This window comes from Sphaeramia orbicularis, chromosome 9 (assembly GCF_902148855.1).
Source record: "Sphaeramia orbicularis chromosome 9, fSphaOr1.1, whole genome shotgun sequence".
In the NCBI taxonomy this organism is placed as follows: Eukaryota; Metazoa; Chordata; class Actinopteri; order Kurtiformes; family Apogonidae; genus Sphaeramia; species Sphaeramia orbicularis.
In genome coordinates, this window is record NC_043965.1 from 55,373,756 (window position 1) to 55,400,528 (window position 26,773).

General features: G+C 39.6%; 1 protein-coding gene across 6 annotated transcripts in view; it reads right to left on the reverse strand.

Annotated features, from left to right (window-relative positions):
- Positions 1-26,773, reverse strand: part of slc23a2 (solute carrier family 23 member 2) — a 71,108-nt gene that overhangs the window by 24,920 nt on the left and 19,415 nt on the right. For 3 of the 6 annotated variants that reach the window (XR_003936256.1, XM_030143273.1, XM_030143278.1), the window contains 5 exons: positions 23,623-23,671; positions 14,996-15,228; positions 9,408-9,506; positions 5,864-5,980; positions 2,200-2,357 (listed from right to left, as the gene is read on the reverse strand). Coding sequence is in view for 5 of the 6 variants with exons in the window: in XM_030143273.1 (XP_029999133.1) it covers positions 2,200-2,357; positions 5,864-5,980; positions 9,408-9,506; positions 14,996-15,228; positions 23,623-23,671 (656 nt within the window). In the remaining variant the exon portion in view is untranslated. The remainder of the gene's footprint in view (positions 1-2,199; positions 2,358-5,863; positions 5,981-9,407; positions 9,507-14,995; positions 15,229-23,622; positions 23,672-26,773) is intronic. The other 3 variants (XM_030143275.1, XM_030143276.1, XM_030143277.1) reach the window with 3 other exon arrangements.

Sequence of the window (26,773 nt, forward strand, 5' to 3'; positions counted from 1 at the left end):
CGAAGCAACAAGATTCCTTTAAAAAATTGTAATTTTACCTTCATCTGCTGCCTAGATCACTTAGTTTGCTTGTGTCATTGTATGTTTCTGATGTTTTAATGTCGTAGTTAACCTGGTCAAAACAATTTTTTTTAAGATTCTCTGGATTAGAACCCTGCATTTGGTTCCATATCTGGCCAAATTACTTCGGTCCAAATTTTATGCAAATTAATTCATATTTAGAGGTTGCACAAGACACGTGAAGATGTCTCTATAGACTATAACAGAACTAGCCAAATGAATAAAGCAGATTAGAATAATTTGTAATTTTATTCTCAAAATCAAACTGCAACTCGCATAAAAATGCTACTTAGAAAGTCCAGCAACCACTGTTGGTTTATTGAAATGACAAAAATGTTCCTGTGTTCTTTGACAATTTGTTGCCAGTACTGTTTGTGATCTGCATTTGTTGTTCGGCTACAGTTGAAGTCTGGAATAAGCTCCGCCCCTCTGTCAGTGACATCATTGACATCTTTAGTGGAATGCCCAGTTTCCTCCTCCTTCTGAAAGTCTGCATCATCAGCCCAGTCTACTGGAGGAACTGTTCAGAATGTTTGTGGCAGATCCAAAGGTTCAAACAAACGCATGGTGCTGGTGGGGACAAAAGCCCTGATCTGCTTCCCTTCACAATCTGATGGATTAAGGACATCCCAACGCTTTAGTGGAACCCAAAGAACCTGCATTTAACATCATGTTGTCAACCATCAGCTGCTTCTGCTCTGGTGTCACACTGGAGTCACAGAATGGACCACAACCAGTTCTACACTCCAGTACCACAGATGTGGGCGGTCATACTTCATCCATATACAGGGGTTGGACAAAATAATGGAAACACCTAACATTGTGGCATCACAGAAGGTGTTTCCATTATTTTGTCCAACCCCTGTACTTCTAGCTGAATCACTCAAACCTTGGTTTTGATAGTACTGCTCTTCTCTTACAGCTCATCTCATCTGTGCTGAAAATGAACAATTAGTCCATTTCCAGGAAACTTCTAGCAACTTGTGCAACCTTCTAAACATCTCCTTTTTCTTCCAATTTTTTTCCTAAATCATCTTTTGAATGCCAAAACCGAATGCAGGGTTCTAATTGAGGTTATCTGAAACTTTATTTTTTTTACCATGATTGTTGGACCACCCTAGTGGCAGTTGATTGGTTGGTTTGTTAGTTTTTGTTTGGACACAGGAGTTAAGTGACTGAAGAGAGAGATCTTCAGCTCCCCTGAAAGAGCTATGAAAGTGCAAATGATGAAACTACTCAAACAGTGTACACTTACACTGGCTGAGTGTTTTTCTCATCTGTGTAAAAAATATACAGAAATAATATGATATGTGAAATGATTTCATGATGAGACTGTTTTGATCATACAAGAGTCAGTAAAAATGTTCAGCTATGACAGGGGCGTCACATTTAGCCCAATTTGATGTGAAATGGGCCGGAACATTAAAATAATAACAGCTCCAAACATCTCTATCTCTCTCCCTTTCTCAATCTCTCCCTCTCTCTCTTTCTTTTAAGACATTGGAGGTTGTTCAGGTTATTGACATTTTTTGTGAAAACATAATTTGTAGATGTAGACCACATTTCATGCAAATTTTTACTTTTTTACAACTAAACAAACATAACAATTTGTTGTTATTATTATTTCTAGGTTATTATGGGAGTATTTTACTGGTCCAACCCACTTGAGATTGAATAGGGCTGTATGTGGGCCCTGAACTAAAATGATTTTGTCACCTTTGATTTATATCCATTAATATCTTCAGTGTAATTTTTACCTCTGCCAGGAGGTATTGTGATCACTTTGCTTTGTGTGTTTGGTTGTTAGCAAGATAACTCAAAAAGTAATGGATGGATTTTCATGAAATTTTCAGGAAATGTTGATACTGGCACAAGGAACAACTTATTAAATTGTGGTGGGTGGGTGGGGGGGGTCCATCTGTCTTGGCAGAGGTCTGCGTTCTCCGAGTGCTTTTCTTGTTTTAATTTTGTAATTTTTTATTTCAAAAATCCATCCCATGGGCCAGATTGGATCCTTCGGTGGGCTGGTTTTGGCCCACGGACCATATGTTCAACATGCCTGATTTATGGCATCTGGTGGTGTATTGTTGTACACCATGTCCATGTGAACTAACTGTTTTTGTGTGCATGTGAGAGTACCTGCAGCCCAGCGTGGTCTGTAGCAGGGTAGTGATCCCCACACAGAAGAAGATGGTCCCTATGAGCTGGCTGGTGGCCCACTGGTCGAAGCCCACGCACATGGCCTCGGCAAGGAGGAACGGCACGGCAATAGTCCCACTGAAACATGTCAAGTAGTGCTGCAAGGACACACGACAAACAAGTGTCTGAGTAAAGTCTCTTTTTTGTAATAATTCAAATGATACAGAAAAGCAGACTGAACGTTGTGATGACCCCTCAGCCACCTAATGAAGGCTGCTCTGCACCTGGACTCCTGTAGCTCCCTGCTCCCCCACCAGTATCATTATCCCCTCACCTCCCCTCACCTCCCCTCCCCTCTCAGCTTCTCTTATTTGCCTCCAAAACCACACACTGACCCTGACAGACCTGAAAAATGTTTGACACATCAAACCCAATTTGACCTTGAAAAGGAAGGTCAAGGTCAATACCCACAGAACTCATCAAAGAGCTTCCCAAGATGCACCTAAATACCAAACATGATGGAAATGGGCTGATGACACAGACACCACAGGGTATGACAATACCTCTGAGGCCAACGGCAAAGGGGTAAAAAAACTGGAAAAGCACATATTAATGACAATCATCTACACATTACTGAATTTGTGAATTTGTTCTAGGGCCTAGAAGATGATCACCCAGCTCTGTGCTCTTTCCACTCCATCTCCTCACACCAACTGTTAAAAAACAAAGACTGAAAAGCAGGAAAAATGAGAGGTCTTAGGGCTAACAAATGTAGAATAAAGAAACCATCTGCGTTCTTGCATACATTTCTCCAAAAAACAAAACAAACTAATGGATGAATTGATTAATTAAAAAATCTACCACCATTTTTTAATTAAATTTATCAGAAAACAAAACCTGGAGTACAACACAAAGGTTTGGTTTTTTAATGTAGTTAACTCCATCATTTTTGGTTCAACTCCTTGATCAACTGTCCACCAATTTGTGACATATTTTGGTACGTGTTTTTTGTCTTCTTCCCTCAAAGTTCTTTCAGTCTTTACCATCATAAGAAGGAAATAATGAGGCTCAACTTCTGTTTTGCTGTCCAGTCTACAGGACATAAGGGAAGAACTCTTCAGTAAAATAGTCTCCATTTATGTTGGTTTCTTATGATTATGAAAAATGTGAATTTTTCTTCAGGAAGGGAAATTTTAATGTTAATTTTTATTTCCTGAGTTAAGGAGAGAGGACTGTGTTGTTTAAAACCAAGCTGTGATGGAAACTGTCATTTTGTAATGCAACATGATGTAATGTTTTGACTGCTGCAGCTGTGTTTTTCATGTGTCCTATAATCATGAGGCTTATGAGCAAGATAATAAATGAAAGAATACATTAAGTCAGACTTTTATGTGTATGGCTGCTGGTTAACATTTAGAATAAAGTCAGTAAAACTCTTCAAACAGACAGACATAACATAACAGGACTAAAATGGATGAACTGAAGCTCCTCAGGAAAAAAAAATGCAGCAATATTTTGGTCTGAAAATGTGTGCACTATTATTTTTTTATATTAACCAATACAGTGTGTAAATGCAGTGACACAAAGTGAAACTACTGAAATTTGAGCCACGAAGACAGTGACAAACTAGATAAATATGATAAAAATAGTAGCATTACTGTCCTTTTCTCCTCTGGACACAGCTTTAATGGAATTTGATGCTGAAATGGCAGTGTTACATCTACAGCAGTTGAAGTTGAAATAGAAATAAACAGAAGAGAACAGAGTAAGCAGCACAACCAAACTGTGCTGAACCTGAAGGTTAAACACACAGTATTATGTTGACAGACTGAGTTTGTGTGCGAGGGGGAAAACTTGATGATACCATGACAGATGAACAATAAGTTTCAGTCTTTATTCCTTCGATGATTCCGTCTATGGAGTTGTAATGTTCAGAGCCTCATTAACAGTTTTCACATTGTATTAATGATGTGAGGTTCTGTTTGCATTTTATGAAAAGCCCTGATTTGGACTTGAATACATTACAGAGCCTGAAGGTTTTCCCTTTTACTCCACTATTACTTTCTCCCAGTGTTTACTTTGAGCCCCTGCTTATCTACTGAAGGACAGAGTGTGGATGTTTGCCAGCTCATTCATCCTTCTGGCTGCCACCTAGCAGCCGCTTCAATGAGGCCAATCATTGCAGGACACACCGACCACGTCACGGTACATCCTCCAGTGTACTGCCATGTGAACCGAGCCCGTGACAAACTTAAAACAAGTGTGGTGAACTTTACAGATGAACACCTTCCAAACAAGTGAAACATGAAGAATGACCTGGAGGTGGTGTGAGGGCAGGCAGAAGAAGATGATATTTCAGAGGCTGTTTGTGTGTGAGGATGGATGACAAATTCTACCATGACATGACTGGTGTGACCACTGGAACACATGATGAATGGCCTGATCACAATCAAGGTGTACAAGTATATTTGCATCAGTTATTAATCAGTATTTCAAAAAGATATTCCCAAAACCATTCCCAAAATGTTTCTTTGTCCATCTTATTACTAGATCTTGCAATCCTCCAAAGTTGAAGAAAATCGGATAAAAACTGATAAAATGGCGACCCAATGAGTGTGAAAACGTGCACAATTTTATTGTTATAAGAGCAAAAATATTGTCCGTAATGTTTTGTAACACAATAAATAATTCCTACTCAACTCCTGTGTCTTTTTTATTCCAAAATGCACACATCACATTGCTTTTCATTTATTGATCATTTTTGTTGAACAGCTGTTTGATTATCAATTCTTATTTTCAGTATTAAGACAATCCACCATTTTGTTGTTAACCCCTTCTTTTCCAGCCCTTTAATTGGAATCATAGAATGGGAACCTGTTCTTTCAGTATTATTACAACTAAATATGCACAACTAGACAGACTTTGGTATGCTCCCTGGCTGCAGAAAATTTGGGAACAATGTGTCAAACGGATGTTTACGTGGAAGCGCATGTTTTCAATGGTGCGTTGTTCACCCAAATTCATGGAGTGTCCGTACACCAATATACTTCCATCAATAATCTGGACTATATGCCTTACAGATCGACTGTTCTCACTGGTTCCAAATGTTTCTGTCCTCCTGTACCAGGAAGACTTAGTTCCAGATGGAACACAGATGCCACCATGCGCTCAGACAGATTTCCATTCACATCTGGTAGAGTAGACACCAAGTAGTGTCCGTACACCACATTCTAAATATGTGAGTCTGATTTGATTGTTTCTGTCAATATATGGAATTTTTCAGCAGGCATGCTTTGGACACCACATCTACGCAAGAAACAATGCATGATTCTCCTGAGTGCTGAAACATTTGTATATGTGTGTAGGCATTAAATATGGAGGCTGTTAGGCTGGAGTGTCCGTACACCCAAGAATTTATGATCTGACAGGGGTACAAGCCTGACACATTTAGAGACACCAGAATACAAAAATATTTTGGACTTTAAAACAGAAATATCACACAAATAAAATGGCTTGTCTGATTTTTTGATGGAGCATTATTATTTTTTATCTATATGTGCACCCTTTCTAGTACCCTGGATTGTGATCAGGCCGTGAAGTCAGATTACAGCGGACACAATTAGATGTGAAAGGAGCTGTTGTTGTGCTGCAGATGACTGTTTACCTGTAATCCTAAGAACACACACAGGTACCAGGGCGGGGTGTCTTCAATGGTGTAGATCATGTCCATCCTCCGGGCGTCAATACTGTCTGTGCTGTCCAACGTCTCAGACATGGAGCTCTAACCGCACAATCACACACACACACACACACACACACACACACACACACACACACACACACACACACAGAAGGTAAATGGGTGAAAACACATGCCTCTGACACACTGTTCTCTTGTACATCTCCCTGTGTGTAATGAACCACAATTACATATGCTGGAGGAGTGTTTTCCACCTCCTTTTTGCCACACGCAACAAGTTTAATGTCTGCTTAAAAACCATGGGCTTAAACAGAAATGAAGAAAGGATTCTATGAAAGGCAAGAGTGTGAGCTAAAAAAAAAAGTGATGAAACTAGGTCAAAGAGAAACAAGCACAAGATTTGACTCATAGAAACAAAAGTGCACAGTCATGGTGACATTTAAGAAACAGGAAGTGATTCTAACAACTGAACAGCATATTCTGCACAGTCATGTACTACTTCCACTTCTGGTTTTAATTCCAAAGACCTATAGTCCCTTGAGCAATGTACAAAATACAAAGATAACTTACATTTTCTTCTGTAGTTATTGTTCATGGCTACACTCCTTTATTTACAATGCATCAATTTAGCTCTGAATTGATGTAACAGTCTTTATTCAAGTAAAAATGTATAAATTAACATTGTATTTTGGCTGTAGTTTCTTTGAATTTACCTAGTTGTTTACCAATTACCTGAATGGAAAATATTTTAGCCTATATTACCACATTAACACTTATTAAGAGACTGTACAGGAAGTGTTTCTTATGCACACAGATTGACATTCTTCATTTTATAAATGCACCATTTGTAAAGACAAGCACATTACAGGAAAAAGCAGACATTTATGCTGCGTTTCCACTACATGGTACTGGCTCAACTCAACTCTGCTTTTTTGCGTTTCCATTAAGTAAAAGAACCTGGAATCTGGTACCCGTTTTTTTTGGTATCTGCTCCGCCGAGGTTCCAAAACGTGTGAAGAGATACTAAAACGTGACATGTAAACATTGCAGACCACTGATTGGTCAGAGAATTGTCTCTGTGTCATTGTGTTGCGACCCACCTTCAAAAAAAAAAAAAAAAAAAAAAACAGATGTGAAAGCTGACAGTAACTATAGTGGTGGTTAATCCACATGACGACCCACAAAACAACTCTGTGGTCGGTCCAGGAGGTTCAGACATTTCTGTCCTTGGTGGACAATGAAATGATTCAGTGTGAGCTTGACAAGACAACACACAACAAACGACTTTATCAGCAACTCTCTGAGCAGATGACACAGAAGTTTCGCGCAATGTCGCTATGACGACCAGGTACCCTAAAGTGGGTAGTATCCTGTAATGGAAACGGTCTCCAGGAATAGTACCTGGTATGTGAGTCCAGTTGAGTTATTTCCACATAGCGGAAATGCGGCATTGGATGACTAATCCATTCAGTGACCCAACCTAATGATGGGGAGCATCGTCATCCTGGAAGACACCGTTCCAAATCTATACCAACCATATTGCCTGTTCAACCTATTTTTTATGTTAAAATAAACAAAGTAAAATGACAGTGTTGTACATTTACCTCAATACCAGGTCCACCGCTTCACAACACATTGACCACACCAGGAAATTTTGTGAATTAGTGTCTACTTTTGTATTCCTACAATACAAAATGCATTTTAACTAGAAACTCTGTATTTCTATATATTTTTGTATATATTTTACCCACCCTCCCCGAAGGGGACACAAGGGGTATTGTTTTTGGTTCAGTTTGTTTATTTATTTGTTAACACTTTCGCAGCAAAACTATTGGTTGAATTCATACCAAATTGGGTTACAGATTGCCAGTGATGCAGAACAGATGTGATTACATTTTGGGAAAAGTAGGTCAATGTTAAAATTTTTATGAATTTTCAAAATCTTTTTTTCCCCATTTACTTATAACGGGTGAAATTTCACATGTCCATTAAAACATCAATTTTGTTTCAATTTACTTCAAACTTGGCACATAAATAGAGGCAATTGATATGACATCAGTACATGAAATAGACATGATGACATCAGCTGGATCGATGCCAAAATATGCTACAATACGTGCGAGGGGTGGGGCTTGTTGTACCTGGCACCACTTGTTCAATCCAACATCGTTCCAATACTTCAGCTACACATTCTGTGCGTTTCTATGACAATTTTTCTTCCTGGTTTAATCTGATTAAAGGTTCGATCCTATTTCAGATGCCCATGTAAACACCTTATTCCAGTTGAAAAAGAAAAGTGTAGATTAATTTTAAACCTGATTAAAGTCACTGGTTTAATCCTCTTTTAATTGCGGTCTAAATTCTTCCTGGACATGTAAAGCCTTTATTCCGTTTGGACTTTATTCCTTCCATTCTACACATGCTCAGTGTCTTGTCCTGTGGCGATGACGCACACATTCTGCGCTGGTGGAAGAATCTGCACTGCAGTCTAGTCTTCCCAAAGCGTTCCAGTGGGCTATTCTGATGGGATCTACCAGCCTGGAAAACCCTGAAGGAACAGTTCAACACTGGCTTTGGATTCATTCATTTGTCATGAACTAATGAGTTCCATTAAGTGGGAGAAACAGACTTACTGCAGGAATAAAATCTGGGCAAATAAAAACTAATGCAAAGCTAAAACACTAAAGCAAAGCTAATTTAGCACATGCATCCCTTCCAACAAAACGATTTTCCAACTTCCGTCAACACAACAGTCCACAGATTGTATGAGTGCAGTAAGTCGCAGATCTAAAGAAATAATTAGAGAGAATCGGATTTCACAAAATCACTGACAAAAGACAACAAATCACCTTTAAAAAACTGGCTACGTGTGACCATGTAAATGCAGTGACTATGCTAAGCTAAGCTAACAGAAGGGCTAAGCTAAGCTAACAGAAGGGCTGCCAGAACAAGACAATGTGAGCACTGCAACACAAACTTTTCTGCTCACTTATCTACCTCATTAATACCTCATGTAAACCTTTATTCAGGTTTAACATTTCCATGGAAACAGAAGACAAAATACTTAAGTTCCGAATTAATTTCTTCTGGAAAAATAAATCGGATTTAGAAAACATCATGTAACCATACCCATTGTCAGTAAACAGGATTGTATTTTCCTGTACAAACAGCTGCAGTGTTTCAATTAATAACCTGGATGACGTTCATTCAGTTCTTTGTTTGAAGTCTTTTTATTTTCTACACCGACAGTTTGCACAGTTACCAAAACTGTTCTTCCAATAAAGTGACCAATGTGGAATAAACCCTTGTCTGTCCATCCAACGTCCAATCAGACAATACAGTATTGCATTGCTGCAATGAATATAAATAAATTGTTTTTTGTTGGTTTTTTTTGCAGTTCATAATCTGATTAGACGTTACAGTAGTTGATGACTGGTTGACGATGTTTAGGACTCGGACGAGAAAAATGCAGAGTGGAGTATTTCACTTGTGTGTTAACTTGGATTACCTTTTCTGCGGCTTGATTCTCTTTAGTGTAGATGGCCATCAGCTCTGTGTTCTCGGTGTCCTGGTCTCCGGTGGCCCCACCCACTCCATTTACCACCACCTGAACACACAATTACAAAGCAACAGACGGGACAAGCATGAGACACCTTAGGAGCATCAGACAAATTGAGATGCTCAAAGCTTCGACACGTCGTTGGTTGCCTGACAAATCTATGTGAAATGACAGGCGAAGCAGCAGTGTGAAACTATGCATGTATAAAAAGCCCTACGTGATGAACAAATTAGGAAAATAAGAACCAAACGTAGTCATGAGTACTAAAATACTACCCTTACAATGTGTCAAACTTAAAGAGGGGCCTGTTATTTGGCTGAACTTGGCATATTACCGTTTACCGTACAAAGAGGGTGGACTCCATTTGTGGACGGCCATTTGAGACTTTGACATTTTCAGCAGTTTTACTAAATTTTAACACATGCACTTATGTTTAACAGTAACAAAATTAGTGATACCTGGCCTAATTATCAGGCTATGTACCTGCTAATTACACCACATTCTAAACAAGTTTATTTCAGGTTTAAAGTTTGACATTTTAACATGAGTGTATGGGGATGGACTCACTTTTAGAGACATTAAAGGAAATGCAGATTTTGGCACTTCCTTTGCTGGCTTGATTCAAGATGGAATTTGTGTCCCTTTGTCCACAAATCATACAGACATCAACATGACATTTTAAGACACGGTAATAAGGAAAAAGAAAAGGACATTGTTTAGAGGCCTCTCTCTGAATTAGTGATAAATTGTGTTGGGAGAAACAAGTGAATGATAATTAAGATAGAATGATGTTAGTAACATGAAAAATGTGACACCAGTGTATTATTATTATTATTACATCTAAACCTTGAACATGACTACTAAGGAAACAGGACATAAACAGTTTATGTCGTTAGTGTTGTGTACATCCCACCATCAACATTTATTTGTGGAAATTTTCCCTTTATTTCACGGAATAAGGGGGACGGGAGAGAGGGGGAATGGCATGCAGCAAATGGCCTCAATGGAATCCAACCCAGGTCCCAACACCAAGGCCTTGGCCTACGAGGGATGCACTTTAGCAGGTATGTACCCAAATGGCACCACGTTTGCATAGAGGATCAGTACTTCATCTTTGGATAGGTGGCAGGAGAATGCATCCAAAGTTGGGTAGTAGGCTGAAGGTGAAAAACCAACTACAACTGATCACATGGTAAAGAACATTAACCACGTCATAGACATGTGCGTCATATCATTAGCCTCATATCGTAACTGTTTAACTCATTCATAAATGGGCAAAAGTATGCGGACCTGTTGAATTCAGGTGTTTCTTTCCTAACAGGGGTCTGGGATCCAAAACAATAATGACTAATGTCACAATATAGTTTTATATTATGGGATAAATATAATGATTATTAATATTGACATTTCTATGTCAGAGCCTCATGAACAGGACATCTTACAGCTGTAGACAATGATGTGTTCCAATATTTATGTCCATATAGTTTAGAAACATCAATATTTCCTGAAAGCTTAATGGGAATTTTTTCTTCCTAAGTGAAATGTGAAGAATTATTTACAGTCGGAGCACGAAAAATAATGTAGAAATTTAGAGGCACAACACTGGAATTCATAGTTACGAATAAAAAAAAACAAACAAAAAAACAAAATCAGTGTTGAGAGAAATTAAGTCAAAACCATCTTCGAGGCATTTTGGAAGGAAAGATAACAATTTAAACCAAACTAACCAATGCAATATTTATCCCATAATATAAAACTATATTCTGACATTAGTCATTATTGTTTTGGATCCCAGACCCCTGTTAGAAAAGAAACACCTGGATTCAACGGGTCCACAGACTTTGTCCACTTGTGTAAGAGTTAGGGAATTAAGTTATGAAGCTGACGATATGCAAACATCTGTACCAAACAGATACGTATTCATACTCTGACCCCACAGTGAGCACTGGTCGCTGTCAGACAGACAAACCCTGTCCATATCTGCATCTGTTAGGTTTATCAGCGGGCTGACACCACACATATGACACCAGATCCAAAATAATATCACCTACAGATGTGATTTGTCTTCCATGGCTGAAGGACAACATGTAAACACACTCCTCCATCTGCTGCCTACAGCCTGTCCTCAGTGTGGGGTTAGTGGTCGATTTCTACTGCTGACATTTTATGAAGAGAAAACCTCAGGGAGCGCAGCGACTTTTCAGTGCATTCGTGAGTTTTCCACAAGCAAACACAATCTATGGGCCACGTGACCTTGAGAATATGCTCCAAATCTGCAGAGCCAGAAATGTTTGGGATGCGTGACTGTGGCCTTGGAGGAAACACAAAGACCAAACACCACTTCACAATAACACAAAATAACTGAAGACATCTAAAGCTTCTCATATTTCCATCTCTTTATGTTCTGTTCAACGGCTCCAGGCATTAACACCAGAGAAAAGCAGAGCAATTGTTCAGCTGAATGGAACTGAGCTTAGAGAACAAAGAAAACCAATAGACACACACACACACACACACACACACACACACACACACACACACACACACACACACAAGATTCCATTTTATATCAATATCTTGCAGTGGAAGGAGCATTTCAATCATTTTACTGAGGTAAAAGGCATATACACCAAATTACAACTTCTGATATCATTTTTTTTTCTCCAATTAGCTAAGGATGTAAGAAAATACATATACATGTACGTATATACATTCACACTGTGGTGGTGGTAAACTACATCTGTACCCACAGCTGCCCTGCCCTGCAGACTGACGGCCCCTCCCACCTCCACCGAAAATTCATATGCATTCATACAACAGTGTGAGTGACAGTGAAGGCAAGGAGGGTGAAGTGTCTTGCCCACGGACACAACAGACAGACTAGGATATGAACCGCCAACCCTTGGATGACCGGGCATCTTCAGAATTTTGTTGCAACGTGCATTGTGGGAAACGGAGCTAAAGCCATTTCCGCATTGTGTTTGTTGCATCCATATGATATCATACGGTTGCACTGCCGCTGCCAGGCGGCTGCGCGAACCTCCACTTCCCACAATGCACGTCGCAACAAAACTCTGAAGATGCCCGAGTTACCTACCAGCTCTGTTTGTAAACAAATGGTTTGTTTATGGTGGAGTACACTTCGGAATTGTTCACGGTGAGGCAAGAAATTCAGGTGAGTAATCACAGAAAGACTTATGGGTTCGTGATACTGAGGATATGACTGGGGTTTGACAGATTTGATGAAAAATTGGTGATGAAAGTCTCCTGCAGCTTTAAGTACAAACAAAGCACTAAACTACTTCTTTAAATGCAGAAAGAGTACACAAGTGAATTTAAAGTCTTAACCTTATGGAATTATAATGCAGGATTTATAAAGAGGAAAGAAAAGGACTAAAATGTACAGTGTGTGTGTGTTTTTAAAAATGGGTAGCAGATAAATCACTATCGTTATTTGCCTTTTGACCCACAATATGCTTTGGGCCGGTGACAAGAAGATGATGTGGACAAACAGGAAATGGATGGACTGGAGAGGTGGTAGCTCTAACACCCTGGCCCTGAGAGAGAAAAGGGGTCTAAAAATTGCATTTCCTCAAATGTCTGCTGGAGAATGGCTCCAAAAGCAAATAAATCCTCATTTAGCCTGTGTTGAAATGTGTAACTTTACAGCAGATATAAACATGCTTTGGTGAGTTTTGAACATTTGTGTGTGTGTGTGTGTGTGTGTGTATGGTGATTCATTTTTATACAACTCACCTTTTAAAATAACTACTAAGGCTTTAAATTTTATATTATTAAATGGTTGTTTTGAGTGACGGCGGTGGTTTGCCAGGATGTAATTAACAATATCCAGACATAATATGTTAATGTGAACATGTCTAGATGACCAATTAGCCAGCTAGCCTGCTAATTAATGTTTATACATAGACACAAGAAGCTCACACTTCTACTAAACACTTGTCTTAGCATGTTTTCAGCAGGTTGGCACTAACATTAGCTTATCAAGTTTCACCCATGTGGTTTCCAGGGTCTATCGTCTTGGCCAAATTTGGGCATTTCTGACTGAAAATAACAAGATGGCAACAGACAAATGCTAATGTCAAAGCAACTCAACATGGTTACATTGACATGAGTGACATCATAAGACAAGACGACATTTGTTATTTTAAACAGTCTCTAAGGTAAACATGTTGCACTAAGTTTACTGCTACATAATTACAATACTAATAATTACATAATTACAATACTAATTACAATACCAGCAGGCTGATTGGCTATGGAGTCAGTTAATGATTGTAAAGCTGACATTAATCCACTGGGTGGTTTCAGCTACATGCTAAATGTTCAAATATTTCCAAGATCACAGTACAGTCTAAGTTTAAATTTATAACTGAATTAAGCAGCTGTAAACTCAAACAATACATAGCTTGTAACATAAATAGCCATATTTCCTGATGTTAGCATTCATTTGTACTAAACTACATGGTCTGTCTGCTGCCTTACTAGTTAGTGTGTTTAGATTAAATGCACACTTAGTTTCAAACAACTGGAGGCATTTTAGCTGAACATTTCCTGATTGGAATTGAGAGCTGTATTTTCACCAATACGGTGAAACATTAGCTTGGCCAGTTTTCACCTTTTATACTTTCTACAGTCCTCCCTTGTGTCTAAATGTGGTCATTTCTGGCTCAATAAAGAGCATCAGTCAACTAACCAAACTCAACGTTTCAAAATAATGCATAAACCAAAGGCTAGTGTCACAGTGGCTGTGTGTATTTCCAACATACAGTCTGTAACAGGTGTCAAACAGGCATCTCGGGGGCCAAATCCGGCCCTTGGGATGAATTTGTGAAATGCAAAAATTACACTAAAATATTAACAATCCTTTTAGTTCAGGTTCAGACCAATTCAATCTCACGTGGGTCAGATCAGTAAAATACTATCATAATAATATATACATAATGACAACTTCAAATGTTTCTCTTTGTAAATGTAAATATTTTCATGTATTTACACTAAAACAAAGTATAATTTTGCAAAAAATGTGAACCTGAAATGTCTTAAGAGAAGTAAGTACAATTTTAACAATATTCTGCCTGTTACTTAATGTTTTGTGTTTGTAGATCCACTGTGATCTGTAAGTTCTAATGTACATGTGGAAATGATAAACTGAAGCAGAATATTGTTAAAATTATACTTATTTTTTCAGTTTGTTCATGTTATTCACATCTTTTGAAAGGATAGTTTGTAGATGTAAACATTTTCATAATGTAAATTTACTTTTTTCGCTCTAAAACATAGAGAAAAATTTGGAGTTGACATTATTTATATATTATTATGTTATTATTTTACTGGTTCGGCCCTCTTCAGATCAAATTTAGCTGAATCTGGCCCCTGAACTAAAATGAGTTTGACACCCCTGGTCTATTGGGGTAATCTTTCATAAAGGTGCAATACTGGGCCTGTCCTGATCTTTTCATATCTGTATTTTGCTCCAGCTCATTTCAATAAAAACACTACCAAACACAGTCATGTACCGGTATGGGGTAAAAATCTGCTCCATGTTTGTTCTCCTCTTCGTATTTTCCTCCCTCGCTGCTGCTGTCCATAGACTTGGACGTGGTATTTTTTCCCACTCCCATCCTGGTGTCTTCTGTGTCCTCCTCCTCCTCTTCCTCCCCTTCCTCTGTCCCTCCTTGGTCTTGTGCTGATGTGTACACTGCAGACGAATCCTTCAGCCCGATTACATCGTCCAAGGCTGCCTCATCTGCTTGAAATACAAAAAAAGACAGAAAAATAGAGATTAACATCTTGATCTATGGCTCCCAGGACATCTAATATTCTACCTTCATTGTGAAGTGCTGATCCAGTCAGACGGCTCAAGACGCCATCAGGTGGTTTCTTATTAAATAAATAAATAGACATCTGTTTTTTTGTCCAGCCTATTCTGGACCTCAAGAAATATTAGTCATTTATCAAGAACAAAATTGTTACATTTTTCTTAAAACCATAGCGAACTTTTGTCTGGCTGGTATGAGAAGAAGGTTTAAGATTAACCAACATGTAAGAGATAAAATAATATCCTCTGGGGAGAGCAGCATCTACACTTGAGTTTACAATAGATGCCATTATCTGGCAGACAGCAGGAGACAGAGGAGGGAGAAGGCGTAGAGAGGGAAACATTATGTAAGGACTTAAGAAAGTGTGAAATAAGGACATGTTCAAGAGGAAAAAAAAGAAAATGATGGGAAGAGTGATAACAGTAGAGGTAAAGGAAACAGGGAGAGGCCGAGGAGGAGGATCTATTTGCCCTGGCTGGAGTGGTGTGGTATCCTCCAATTTCTGTTATTGTGACAATATTTAATAATTAAACAGGATCTTAAGCTATGTAGAACTGGATACCTTTAGCTTTTGGCAGACACTGGAAGAGCATTCAGAACCTTCAGTCTCGTTCAAGCTACAACAAACTATCACTCATAACGTATCTTGGAATTAGAATCCCATGTAAGAAGTTGTCAAGTTCTCAATAGAACAAAACAGTCAGCTACTTATCAAAACAAATAAAAGAACACTCTGTAATAATTCATGCAGGTCTTTATGAAGTTGGATTTTCTCTCATGTGCACCTGCAGTCACCAACTTAGAATGGTATTTTTTTTTCTTTTAATCTACGTTAAGAATAAAAGCATCTCCTGTGAATGTGGTTCATTTCCAGTTTTATAACAGAGTGGCACTGAGAACTGGTCGTCTAAAAACACTCATTTATGGAATTACGGCTTGACGTGCTCTCTCCTGTTGTAAACAGCAGTAAGTATACGCACAAGAAACAAGTGAAGAGTGGCAAAAATGAAACACATTTACACAGAAATACAATTAAATATTCTGCAGGCGTGAAGTTGTTTCAGTCTGTTTTAGACACTTACGGTTATCGTTCCTTAACTCACTACTGTATTGTATTTTCTTTGTAACATATTCTACTGACCAGCCTAAATCCCTCTGTGTGAAAAAATAAAGGATATCTTATTTTATAACTCAAGCCTAGGGATATGACAATATGAAAATTTCATATCACAGTTATTGTGACTAAAATTGTTACAGTAATCATTATTATTGTGATATTGTTGAAATATACTCAAAATGTTCAAAAAGTACTAATACACACACTGAAATAATTTAACCACGTATTTTGAAAAAAACAAACAAATAAAATAACAGCACAATGTAATTTCTGTAGCAGAAACATTCAAATATTAACCTGTAAACATCAAACATACAAATGTGCATTAAAGATGGAACCTTATGGCCATTGTTTGATCATTTTCCAGATCAAGTTTGAGTCGTTTTAGTTTCTTTTTCATAGATAGATAAATACATAGTCTCTCTCTCTCTCTCTCTCTCTCTGTGCACTTAGACTGGTTCTCTCTCTCTCTCTCTCTCTCTGTCTTTCTAAAGTGCGGTAATCAAACACAGTTATCGCGATAATTAGAATTTAAACGCTAATACTAACCGTCAGGAATTTTACTGTGGTTTATTGTTATACCGGTAATCGTTATATCCCTACTCAAGACCTGTTTTTTCAAATGTGTAAAGGGAAATTGGGTGGAAAAGTCAATTAAGACAGTGTAGGATACCCATAATTAAGTTAAATTAACCCCCAAATACAATAATGCAATTTCAGCTTTCGAGACTGCAGTGCAACTCCATCAAAGACACAACCTGTTTTAATAAACTTTACAAATTGTAACTGGACAGAAACTAAGTGGGCTCATGGCTTCTACTCAGCAACAACAGAGAAAATACTGGATGTAGGAAAAAGATATTTAGAACACCTAGTGTGAATTAGAACATGGCACATGTGTAATAACAATTTCAGTGTTAACAATGTCAGAGTGGAGAAAGTGGACATAAAGGGACTGGACACTCCAAGGGGACACTTCATACCAAAAAGACTGCTATGTTGAGAAACACACCTTTACACCCACAGTCATTATTACTTTGAGGCTTAAGCAACAAACCGCCATTTCAAAATGTTACATTCTATATGGTTTTTACTGTGGATGGACAGAAATTCTTCAAATGACAATAAGAATATGATGTGCCATTTCTTTGCTGGTGAGCGTGACCTCGGTGTTTAAAAAAAATATCAGCATGCAATACTTCATTTGTGGCATGGTATTTCATTTTTGCAGTCTCTAAACTCTAAATATCCTGTTTAGATTGGATGAAAAAGTACACCATTCTTATTTTCAATTAGATTTATAAAAAAAAAAAAAGCCATCACCATACAGCTCCTTGGTCACAGTATTATACTACCAGATTGTCAGTGATCCACAGCTGTGTTCTAGAGCATGTTGACCCTGCAACTAGGACAAATATAACCAGAGGGAAACAAGCAATGGACCATAAAAAGGTTTATCAATCTGACTTAAATAATACCCAAAAGTTTCCAAAGGGAAAAGCATAGGAACTACTATGTTAATAGTGAACCTGCCAAAAATGAAGTTGTTTTGAAAAAAGCTTTTAAAGATAAAAAATGATGTAGATGGTTGTGCTGATTTCATATACATATAATGATTGTAGATTTGTTATTAAATGTGGGCTGCAGTATTCATCCAGTATCCACATTAGTACAGTGTAACCTCCTGATCATCTGGTGCTGTCTAGCAGTAGCCAATAAATGCCCTAACATCACATAGGGCTGGTCGGAACCAAAACAATACTTGATAGTGTTTTGTAGAAGATATAAGAAATGACATTTTTTATATCATGCATAAGTAGTATTTCCTAAAATGTAAGCGTTTTAAATGGCCTCAATTTAACTGAAAAATAGTGCAACTCTTTCCTCTATGTTGTTAACGGGTAAGTGTATGCAGACACATGCTGTAACTTTCACCACTTTTCCTAAACTCAGTCAACAATGAAAAGAAAAACAACACAATACTGAAATTTAATTCCTGAGACAAATTCGGGTTTGTGGATCTAGGGCTCGTTTCTGTGCTCGTTCGTTAAATCATTAAGCCCAACACAAAACGCGTCCATTGAACACATTTTGTGCTATTCTGTTTCTGGGCTCGCTGGTTAAAAGTCTGCACTTGCCCAGTTCCGTTCCAGGGTTGATTTTGGTTTTGATTGAGGATATATTCTTGTAGCTTCATTTCACTTTATTTCTGTCATGGATTTCCTTTGAAATATTATTTACATTTGAAAAAGAAGATTTTTTAAAGTTTTTTTTAACAGAAGTTTGACAGTGTCTTTGATGATATCAGATTTTTCCTCTGGACATTTTGCACCGACAAAAACAAATTTACCGTGTGAGGATTGATCTGCTCACTGAATTTTATTCTCTGCATCGATTTATGGATAGATATAGACTTCAGGACATAGTACAGCAGAGGACAGTGTGTGTGTGGCTTTGACAGATGAATGAATGAATGAATGAATGAATGAATGAGAGCAGCATCGGGGCGGAGCCAGTGAACCGGTGTGTGTCTGTGTGTGTGTGCGCGCGCATCAGTGTTGGGCAGTAGCGTCGCTTGTAGCGAAGCTAGTAACTAACTACAATTCTCAGTAGCTTGGCAGTAACGTCACTATTTTTTGAATCAAATAACATTTCAGTAGCTTAACTCTTATTGATCCAGTAGTATGGTAACGACGACTTAAGCTATTTTTATATGACTGAACACGGCGGAGAAGCAGTTTGTAGTCTAGAAAAATTTTATTATACAATCCACAACACAAGCACTCAAGATTGGTTGGAACGGGGGGCACACACAGTCTGCACAGGACTCACTAAAACCAGGTGTTTCGCCCAGAGTGGGTGTGGTTTACTGGAACGTCACATTCTTGGAAGGGCCGTGCCCGTGCTTATGGACCGCGTAGCAAGATCCGGGCCGTGATGGAGCTTTTCCCCATTTCCTTACTGATGTTCTGCGACATCCTGCTGCGTCGCTGCTGGCGGTATCAGTGAGCAGACATGGGATGGAGCGGACCAGGTGCATCATGCAGGGCTGAGTTTCCATGGGGGAAGTGGAAATGAGACCTGCAGCGTGCACCCAATATCACCCTGGAGCACCTGTCAGATGATGGTGTTCACTTCAGTGCAGAGGGAACTGGTGTTCTGCAGAACATCTGATGCTTGTTGATCACCACAAAGGCTCTTTTCACAGGGTTAGGGTTTAGGGGTTAGGGCAGTGGTTCCAAACCTTTTTTGACTCGTGACCCCATTTTAACATCACAAATTTCTGGTGACCCCAGACATTGAAAACTGAGACTTTCTTTTTTTTTTTTTTGCTAAAACTAATTTGTTTTTGATCATGTAATAGTTTGCTAAACTATGTTGCAAATGCATATTAATTTTAGACAACATTTAGTCTATATAATGCCTATTATTGTGGACGGAGGCAGTAAATCCAGGTGTAGATTACTGCACAAATTGAGGATTTTATCTTCCTTGGTCCGGATATGTACAGTCAGTCCAGCTGTGATTTACAAGGAGGACAATTAAAACTGAACAAACAAGAACTGAAACTATGAATTATGAAAGAGCTGCAGCATCTGAAACTGACCACAATGAACATTTGACACAGAAACAGAACCACAGTGCTGCAGTTTCAGCTTCACAGTTTGTCATGTCTGTTATGGATTGTGATTGTCTCTGTCAACTGACCATATATTTTTTATTGGTAAGTTTTTATCTTTGTTTTTTATCAATCACTAGAAATTTCAGACGACCCCATTTGAACTCCAGGCAACCCCACATGGGGTCCCGACCCCAAGGCTGAAAAACACTGGGTTAGGGTGAAAGTCACCAAACCCACAGTAAAGAGCATTCCAGCCAGTTCCCCTCTCCGTTTCTCTGGTTCATGGCTGTGACACAAGCACTAAAGGAACCAGTTTGTCAGTGATGTAGTGGTCCCTAGAGAAGTGGGTACACACTAAATTTTTGATTTTTTTTTTTTTAAGTAGTCCAGAAAAAATGCCCTGTTTTAGAAACAGTGACATGTAAGACTACTCTGTTTAGTTTACCCAAAAATCCATCAGTAGTGTTTGTTCACTATTATAAAATGATCCTGACTCGATCAGGAGCAGTTTGTAGGTTTTACTGGACACACAAACAGCTGCATGAATGTAAATGTATTCAGCATGAGGCAAACATAGGGTTACAGTTATTTTTTTTTTTTTACATTTACTTAAATACAATTCTTAAATCTGAAGTTGACAGTACATCCTTGTTCATATTTCACCTTAAATAAATCATTCTCTTCCACACATCAAAACCAATCAGTGCACTTAAAAGTGCACTGTCCACGATGTCCATGATGTGTGTGACACAGGACGTAGAGCCCCACCCCTGGGTGAAACGCCTGGTTTTTAGTCAGTCCCCTGCCTGTACAGCCATTCAAAGTACTCTGTTTACTGCCCTCCACTTCCACGTGACTTTGAACTCCAATCAGACCATAGTAAGCATTGTTAACTACATCCTGGTCTGCAGATGTCAGGAATTTAGCCACCAGTCTTTGGTCTTTAATTACAGTTACTTTGGCATATTGATAACCCAATGGAATTGACTTTGCATGAATTTGGTGATTTAAACATGTAGTTTTTTTATGTTTATCGCCACGTTAAGCTGATGCAACTTAAAGTAGCTTCACGTGTAGTAAGCTTTTTCTGCGGTGTTTGTGTAACTTTTGTGTAACGTAGCTTCTGTGAAGCTTCATTTATGGCAGAGTTACTGGTAGCTTAGCTCACTACATTTTCCAAGTAGCTTGCCCAACACTATGTATAATGAGGTATGAGTGAGTGGATGAGGGAACAGAGTAGAGTTCAGTTTTTCTATACAATCTGTTTGTCCTGTTGTTCGGCGTGGTTACGGCCAACAGTAACCGTTTAGGCTTCTGTTAATAAAGTCACCGGTGTGGAATAACTTAGGTCATCCTTAGACGTCCAGCTGGATGCACGATATGTGTGTAAATAATTCAATTCAGTTTCATGTATAGAGCCCAGTATCACAACAAAGTCACCTCACAGGGCTTTACAAAAACTGTTTCATTGATTAAAAAAAAAAAACACTATGAAAACAAGCAAACAGTCAAGTAATCAGTAAGTAAACAGTTAGTGAAGCGAATGGATGAATGTCCTGGCACCCCCTGTCCTTAGACCTTCCTTCTCCGTAAGGAAAAACTCCAAAAAACCCAGTGGGAAACAGAGAAACCTCGAGGAGAACCGCAGTGTAGGAGAAATCCACTCCCATGGACGGACAGACTGTGGATGAGACCAGGACTGACTGACGTTCATTTGATGATGTAGGGCCAGTCTGTAAGGAGGCAGCAGGGTGGAGGCACAAGCAGACTGCTGAGGGGTACATCCAGACAGGTGAGGGTAAAGGAGGAGGTTCCATCCAGACAGGTGAGGGTAAAGGAGGAGGTTCCATCCAGACAGGTGAGGGTAAAGGAGGAGGTTCCATCCAGACAGGTGAGGGTAATGGAGGAGGTCTGGGGTCTAGCCTATACTAATTCTTCATTCTAACCACAATTCTGATAGATGAACGGAAACAGTGGAAGCGGAGGCGTTTGCGTTCGTTCGCTCACATATAGTTGCAAATAGTGAGCTAACAATGGTTTAGCAAACGCAATGAGCCCAGAAACGGATTTTGCGTTTGTTAAGCCTCTGCTTTCGCTGACCCATTGTTAGTTCACTATGTGCGATGAAAGGTGTGCACAATTTAACCCAGAAACAAGCCCCTGGGTCACTTTTCGGGGGCAATGCTCATCCAAGTACAGTGTTGTGCCACAGATGCCAGGAAAACCTCATAATCAAACTAGCAACATTTCAACTAATTCATTTCACCACCTCAAACATCACTTAGTGCAGTTTAATTAAGTGAGACATCTGAGAATAAAACGGGGACACATGCATGCATTTAATATCTAGTCTTGTAAATCTGATTTCTTGTTTGGCATATCACATTATCCAGTTTCCCTGGGATGTTTGTGGTCAGCCCTCCAGTTTGTCCTTAATAAACATCAACATCGGATGACAGCAGCATGTTAATCAAACCCTGACTCATATCTATACCACTAGGAACAGTGGCAGGAAGAACCAAGGTTCTTCAAGGGGACAAAGGGGCCAAAAATGCACTAGTCAGAAGACAAACTTACTGTTAAAGGTGGGGTCTGAGATGTTTTTCTGGAGCATTTTTTATTATATTCCTTAAAATCCCCTTCACACCCTGATTACAGCTAATTAATTAAATGCTGCAACACAAAAATTTAAAAGAATCAGTCACCTGTGGAACTGGCAGGACTGAAAAAACACCATCCAATTATTTTGAGCGCCCACTCGAAATAATTGAACGGTGATACGTCTATCAAACTCAACTGCCATTCACCCCTCCCCCCCTCTGTGTGTACCCCTCTTCGCGTTCCCAGAGGGTGAAGCGCTTGTACAGGAAGTGTAGCCAGAACCTGGATATATTAGTTAAATTAGGATGGAAAGTTCACCGGCAAACTGTTTAGTCACTAACATAAACCAGTAGGAAATGTACCATTAGTCCCATAGGTCGGGACAGGAGCCTGAGGCATACAGGAGCAAAGCAGGGGACGGAGCCCCAGCCGGTGTCGGAGACGGTTTGGCCGGACCGGACCGGACCGTAGACAGCGTCAGAGCCCAACCCGGGTCCAGAGCAGAGCCTCAGCTGGGCAATTGTTGCTGTATAGCGCTTGTGAACCCTCGGCAACAAACATTGCGCGTGCCACTACCCTTGAGGCGTGGCTTCGGAGGGACGTCTGAAGAAAGGGGTTTGGGCTTTTGAACTGAGTATTTTCAAAATGTAGCTGCTCGAACCGTTTTTCTAAAATCTCAGACCCCACCCTTAATGAATACAGAGAATGACAACATGCTGTAACTGATAATTAAATGGTTAGTTTCAGAATAAAGCTTTTAAGTTAATGTGTACAATGGCCAAGGTTACACTAGTCTCACCATTTCTCTTCAGGATATCGAGATACAGTTTTTTTTTAGCCATATCAGCCAGCCCTTGTCATGTGAATCAAAATGTGTATTTTTACCCTTCCAATTTGACCCAAATCTGAGCCCAACCCTCCCAGATCTCCCACCCAGCCTGTCCCCCTGCTCGCAGTGTAAGATGTTGGGATAGGTGTTAATACCTAGTTGACACATCCCATCACTCCTGTCAAGCTGCGCGGCTGGGAGCATCTGTGTGAAAGGGGTAACAGAGAGGGAACGGAGGAGGTAGAGGAGGAGCAAGAAAGTGAGAAAGAGGACGGGGGTGGGGTGGGGGCAGAGAGGAGAGAGGCAGAGGGTCAAGGAGGAAGAGGAGGAGGAGGAGGGGGGTTAGACATAAGTTAGTTTGACACAGCATTGAATCACATTCAAGGTTATTAGTGTGACTGATGAGGCTGAGTTTACAGCTGAAGGTGTGAGGATGCCACAGAGGGCGCAAGAAGAGCAAAGGAAGCAACACTGTGGAGGTTAGAAACTCTGCAGCAATATCTGTGAAGCAGACAAGCTACTGTGTTTACACGAACATGTGAGTTCACCCTGTGGATGAGCTCAGTCACAGCTGAACCACAGACCGACCATGGACACTCACAAGCAGACGTAAAAATAGGATAGTGTGGGTATTTCACTTTGAGGATGTCTGACATCATGCAATGTATTTACCCATTTTTTTAATGACATATTCACCAATTCTCACATATCAGTGGAAATAATATCAATGTTTGTTAAAAGAGTTGTGATATATGGCATCTGGGAAAAGTTGACAAATAGGATAATATGTTTTAGTAAGGTACATTGACAAATACTCAAATAATCAACACTAATTCCTTTGTTTGCTCCATGGGAGGATGCTAACACATGTTCTCTTGACCCACAGTGGAAAGACAGAGGCCCCTTTTTCTCTGTTTGCCAAATATTAACTGTGCTGGTATTCTATGTGTTACACAATGTTTAGTCTCATTTGGTACTTCAGTAGAATTGAAGTATATTCTAAATGGGATTCAAATTCAATTAGTTTTCCCCAGTTAGCTGATGTTAGTTAAAGCAGTGTATGACTTTGATCCCAGATGTTTGTTCAAACGTGTCCAACCCCAGTCAGATCCTAATTGTCTCTCATCCATTAGTCTGTCTACGCTTATGCACCTGAATCACTTCCCTCAAAGTGAACAACTTCGTAAATGACTCCATCACAAACACAGTCCACTTGTTTACAGAACAAACCAAAATGTCACTCAGGCCTTTTTGGAAACATAGTGCAGGGTTCTCACTAGGATTTTTTCACAGTGTAGGGGCGCGCGCCACATGCGCAAGTTTTGTAGGGGGCTCCGGGGGAGGATGCCCCCGGAAAATTTAGAAATTTATAACTCTCTGAAACATTATTTCCTGCATTTTGAGGGGAAAATTTTGAGGAATGAAGCCAAAAAATGATGCGATGTTACCCTTGCATTTGGCGTTGCTCCCACGCTTCGACGCAGACAGGATCGTAGAAAAATATTCACTTGCACAAAATTTGGGATAATTGGAGCGGCACTCACACCACACACAGGCTAAATTTTAGACATCATTTTCCACGGGCGATTGGCCCGTTTAAATCAGATAAATTGATTAAAGTCTTGTTGTCAGCCAGTGAGCATGAGGCAAGTGATGTTGGTGGGCGGGCGTCAGACAATACCAAGGCACACAAAGGGGTGTTGATTCTACTGTTATCATTTCCTGTCTGCAGCGCTTTGCGCCAAGACAAAGGAATATATTTTTTCAAATTCAAATCTCGTTATCATTACGCTGGACAATCACACACACACGCACACACACACACACACACACACACACACAGTGATGTTCTGTTGTTAAAAGCAAGCAAAGGGGGCCCTCTGGTGGTCGGAATAAGTGTCACTGGCATGTGTTTTGTCCTTTGGGTGTTACTGTAGTCAGTTCAGACATGGAAGGAAGTAGCAGACACGTTTGTGTCATTCTGTATGTATCGACAGAAAGAACATTTGCCTGTGAGCATTTTATGTTCAGTTGTTGTGGTAATGAACAGTAAAACCTGTCTCTGATGTAAATTTTTGTTGTTAGATTAAAAGACATAAACCTTAAGTCGATCTGAACATGCTAATCGTTAGCATGTCTATGGATTTTCCCATTTATGTTAGCATCAAGCTAGCAATCTTTTCTCATTCATTTGAATGTATAATGCTGTGTTAATGTGCTGTAACAAAGAACCTAACTGAGACATGTTTTGTTTGTATGTTGCAGTTTTACACTGAAGTCTCCAGTAAAATCTTTGGAGAGAAGTTTTCGGCGTCCGGCTTTTCTTGAGAAACCTGTTATCTATCTGCTGAGCTAGCCGCTATACACACAAGCAGGGGCAGAATACACACAAAAAAACACTGCTACGCTGGTTGAAAGACAGCGTCGTGGGTCAAATCTCATCAACCGATGCTGTCCCTGTGGGGCCCCGATGTTCAATGACACTAGCGAGAACCCTGAACGGTACAGAAAAGTTTCATTTTGGTACGTTTTCAGTACAGGGATCTTTTGTTTGATACACTTTCGATACATTTTCTGTACAGTGAAGGAGACCAATTTCATTTTTAAAAAAATGTGACCAATAACCGATCTTCACAAAACAATGCCAGCACACCGCTTGTTTTGTCGGTTTGTCTCTCTCCCTTGACATAACTGACAGGGAATCCCAAATGTTCCCAAATCGGAGACCTAAGAGAAGACAGAGGGTCTTCCAACTCCGGCTTTGTACCTGTGACGCTGCTCTGAGCTGCCATGCTGGTTCACCTTCTGTATGTGGATGGTGCGTGGACCACTTAGACGTCCATCTAGGATACTAAATATTGCACATGGGTACTGCTGCGTTCACCCTGCTCATACTGTGTGCGTTCCGCTTTAAGGTTCATGTGGAAACTTAAGGTGAGTGTTTGCGTTCTTCACATAGGCTACATGTAATTGTTCGGTACACATCCGTATTGTATTGAAGGCCCCCGAACTGAACTGAAATGACTCGGTCCACTGTTACACCCCTTCTTGTGACAGTATTCATCTGTTGGAGTCGTGGCTAATGGCGGCACAAACACAAACTGCAACATCCTACAAGACAGACAGGGAACTGGGGTGAGAAGAGAGAAATGAAACCTTACGATAACAGAGGAAGTCAGCAGTTTCTTGAACACATAAATTGTTTACACAATGTGAAAAGCCAACCTAAAAATGTTAATAAGCCACAGCATGTGCATAGGCAACAGAAAGGCCTGAAAGTGGGAAGAAAAACCAGAACAGAGAAGA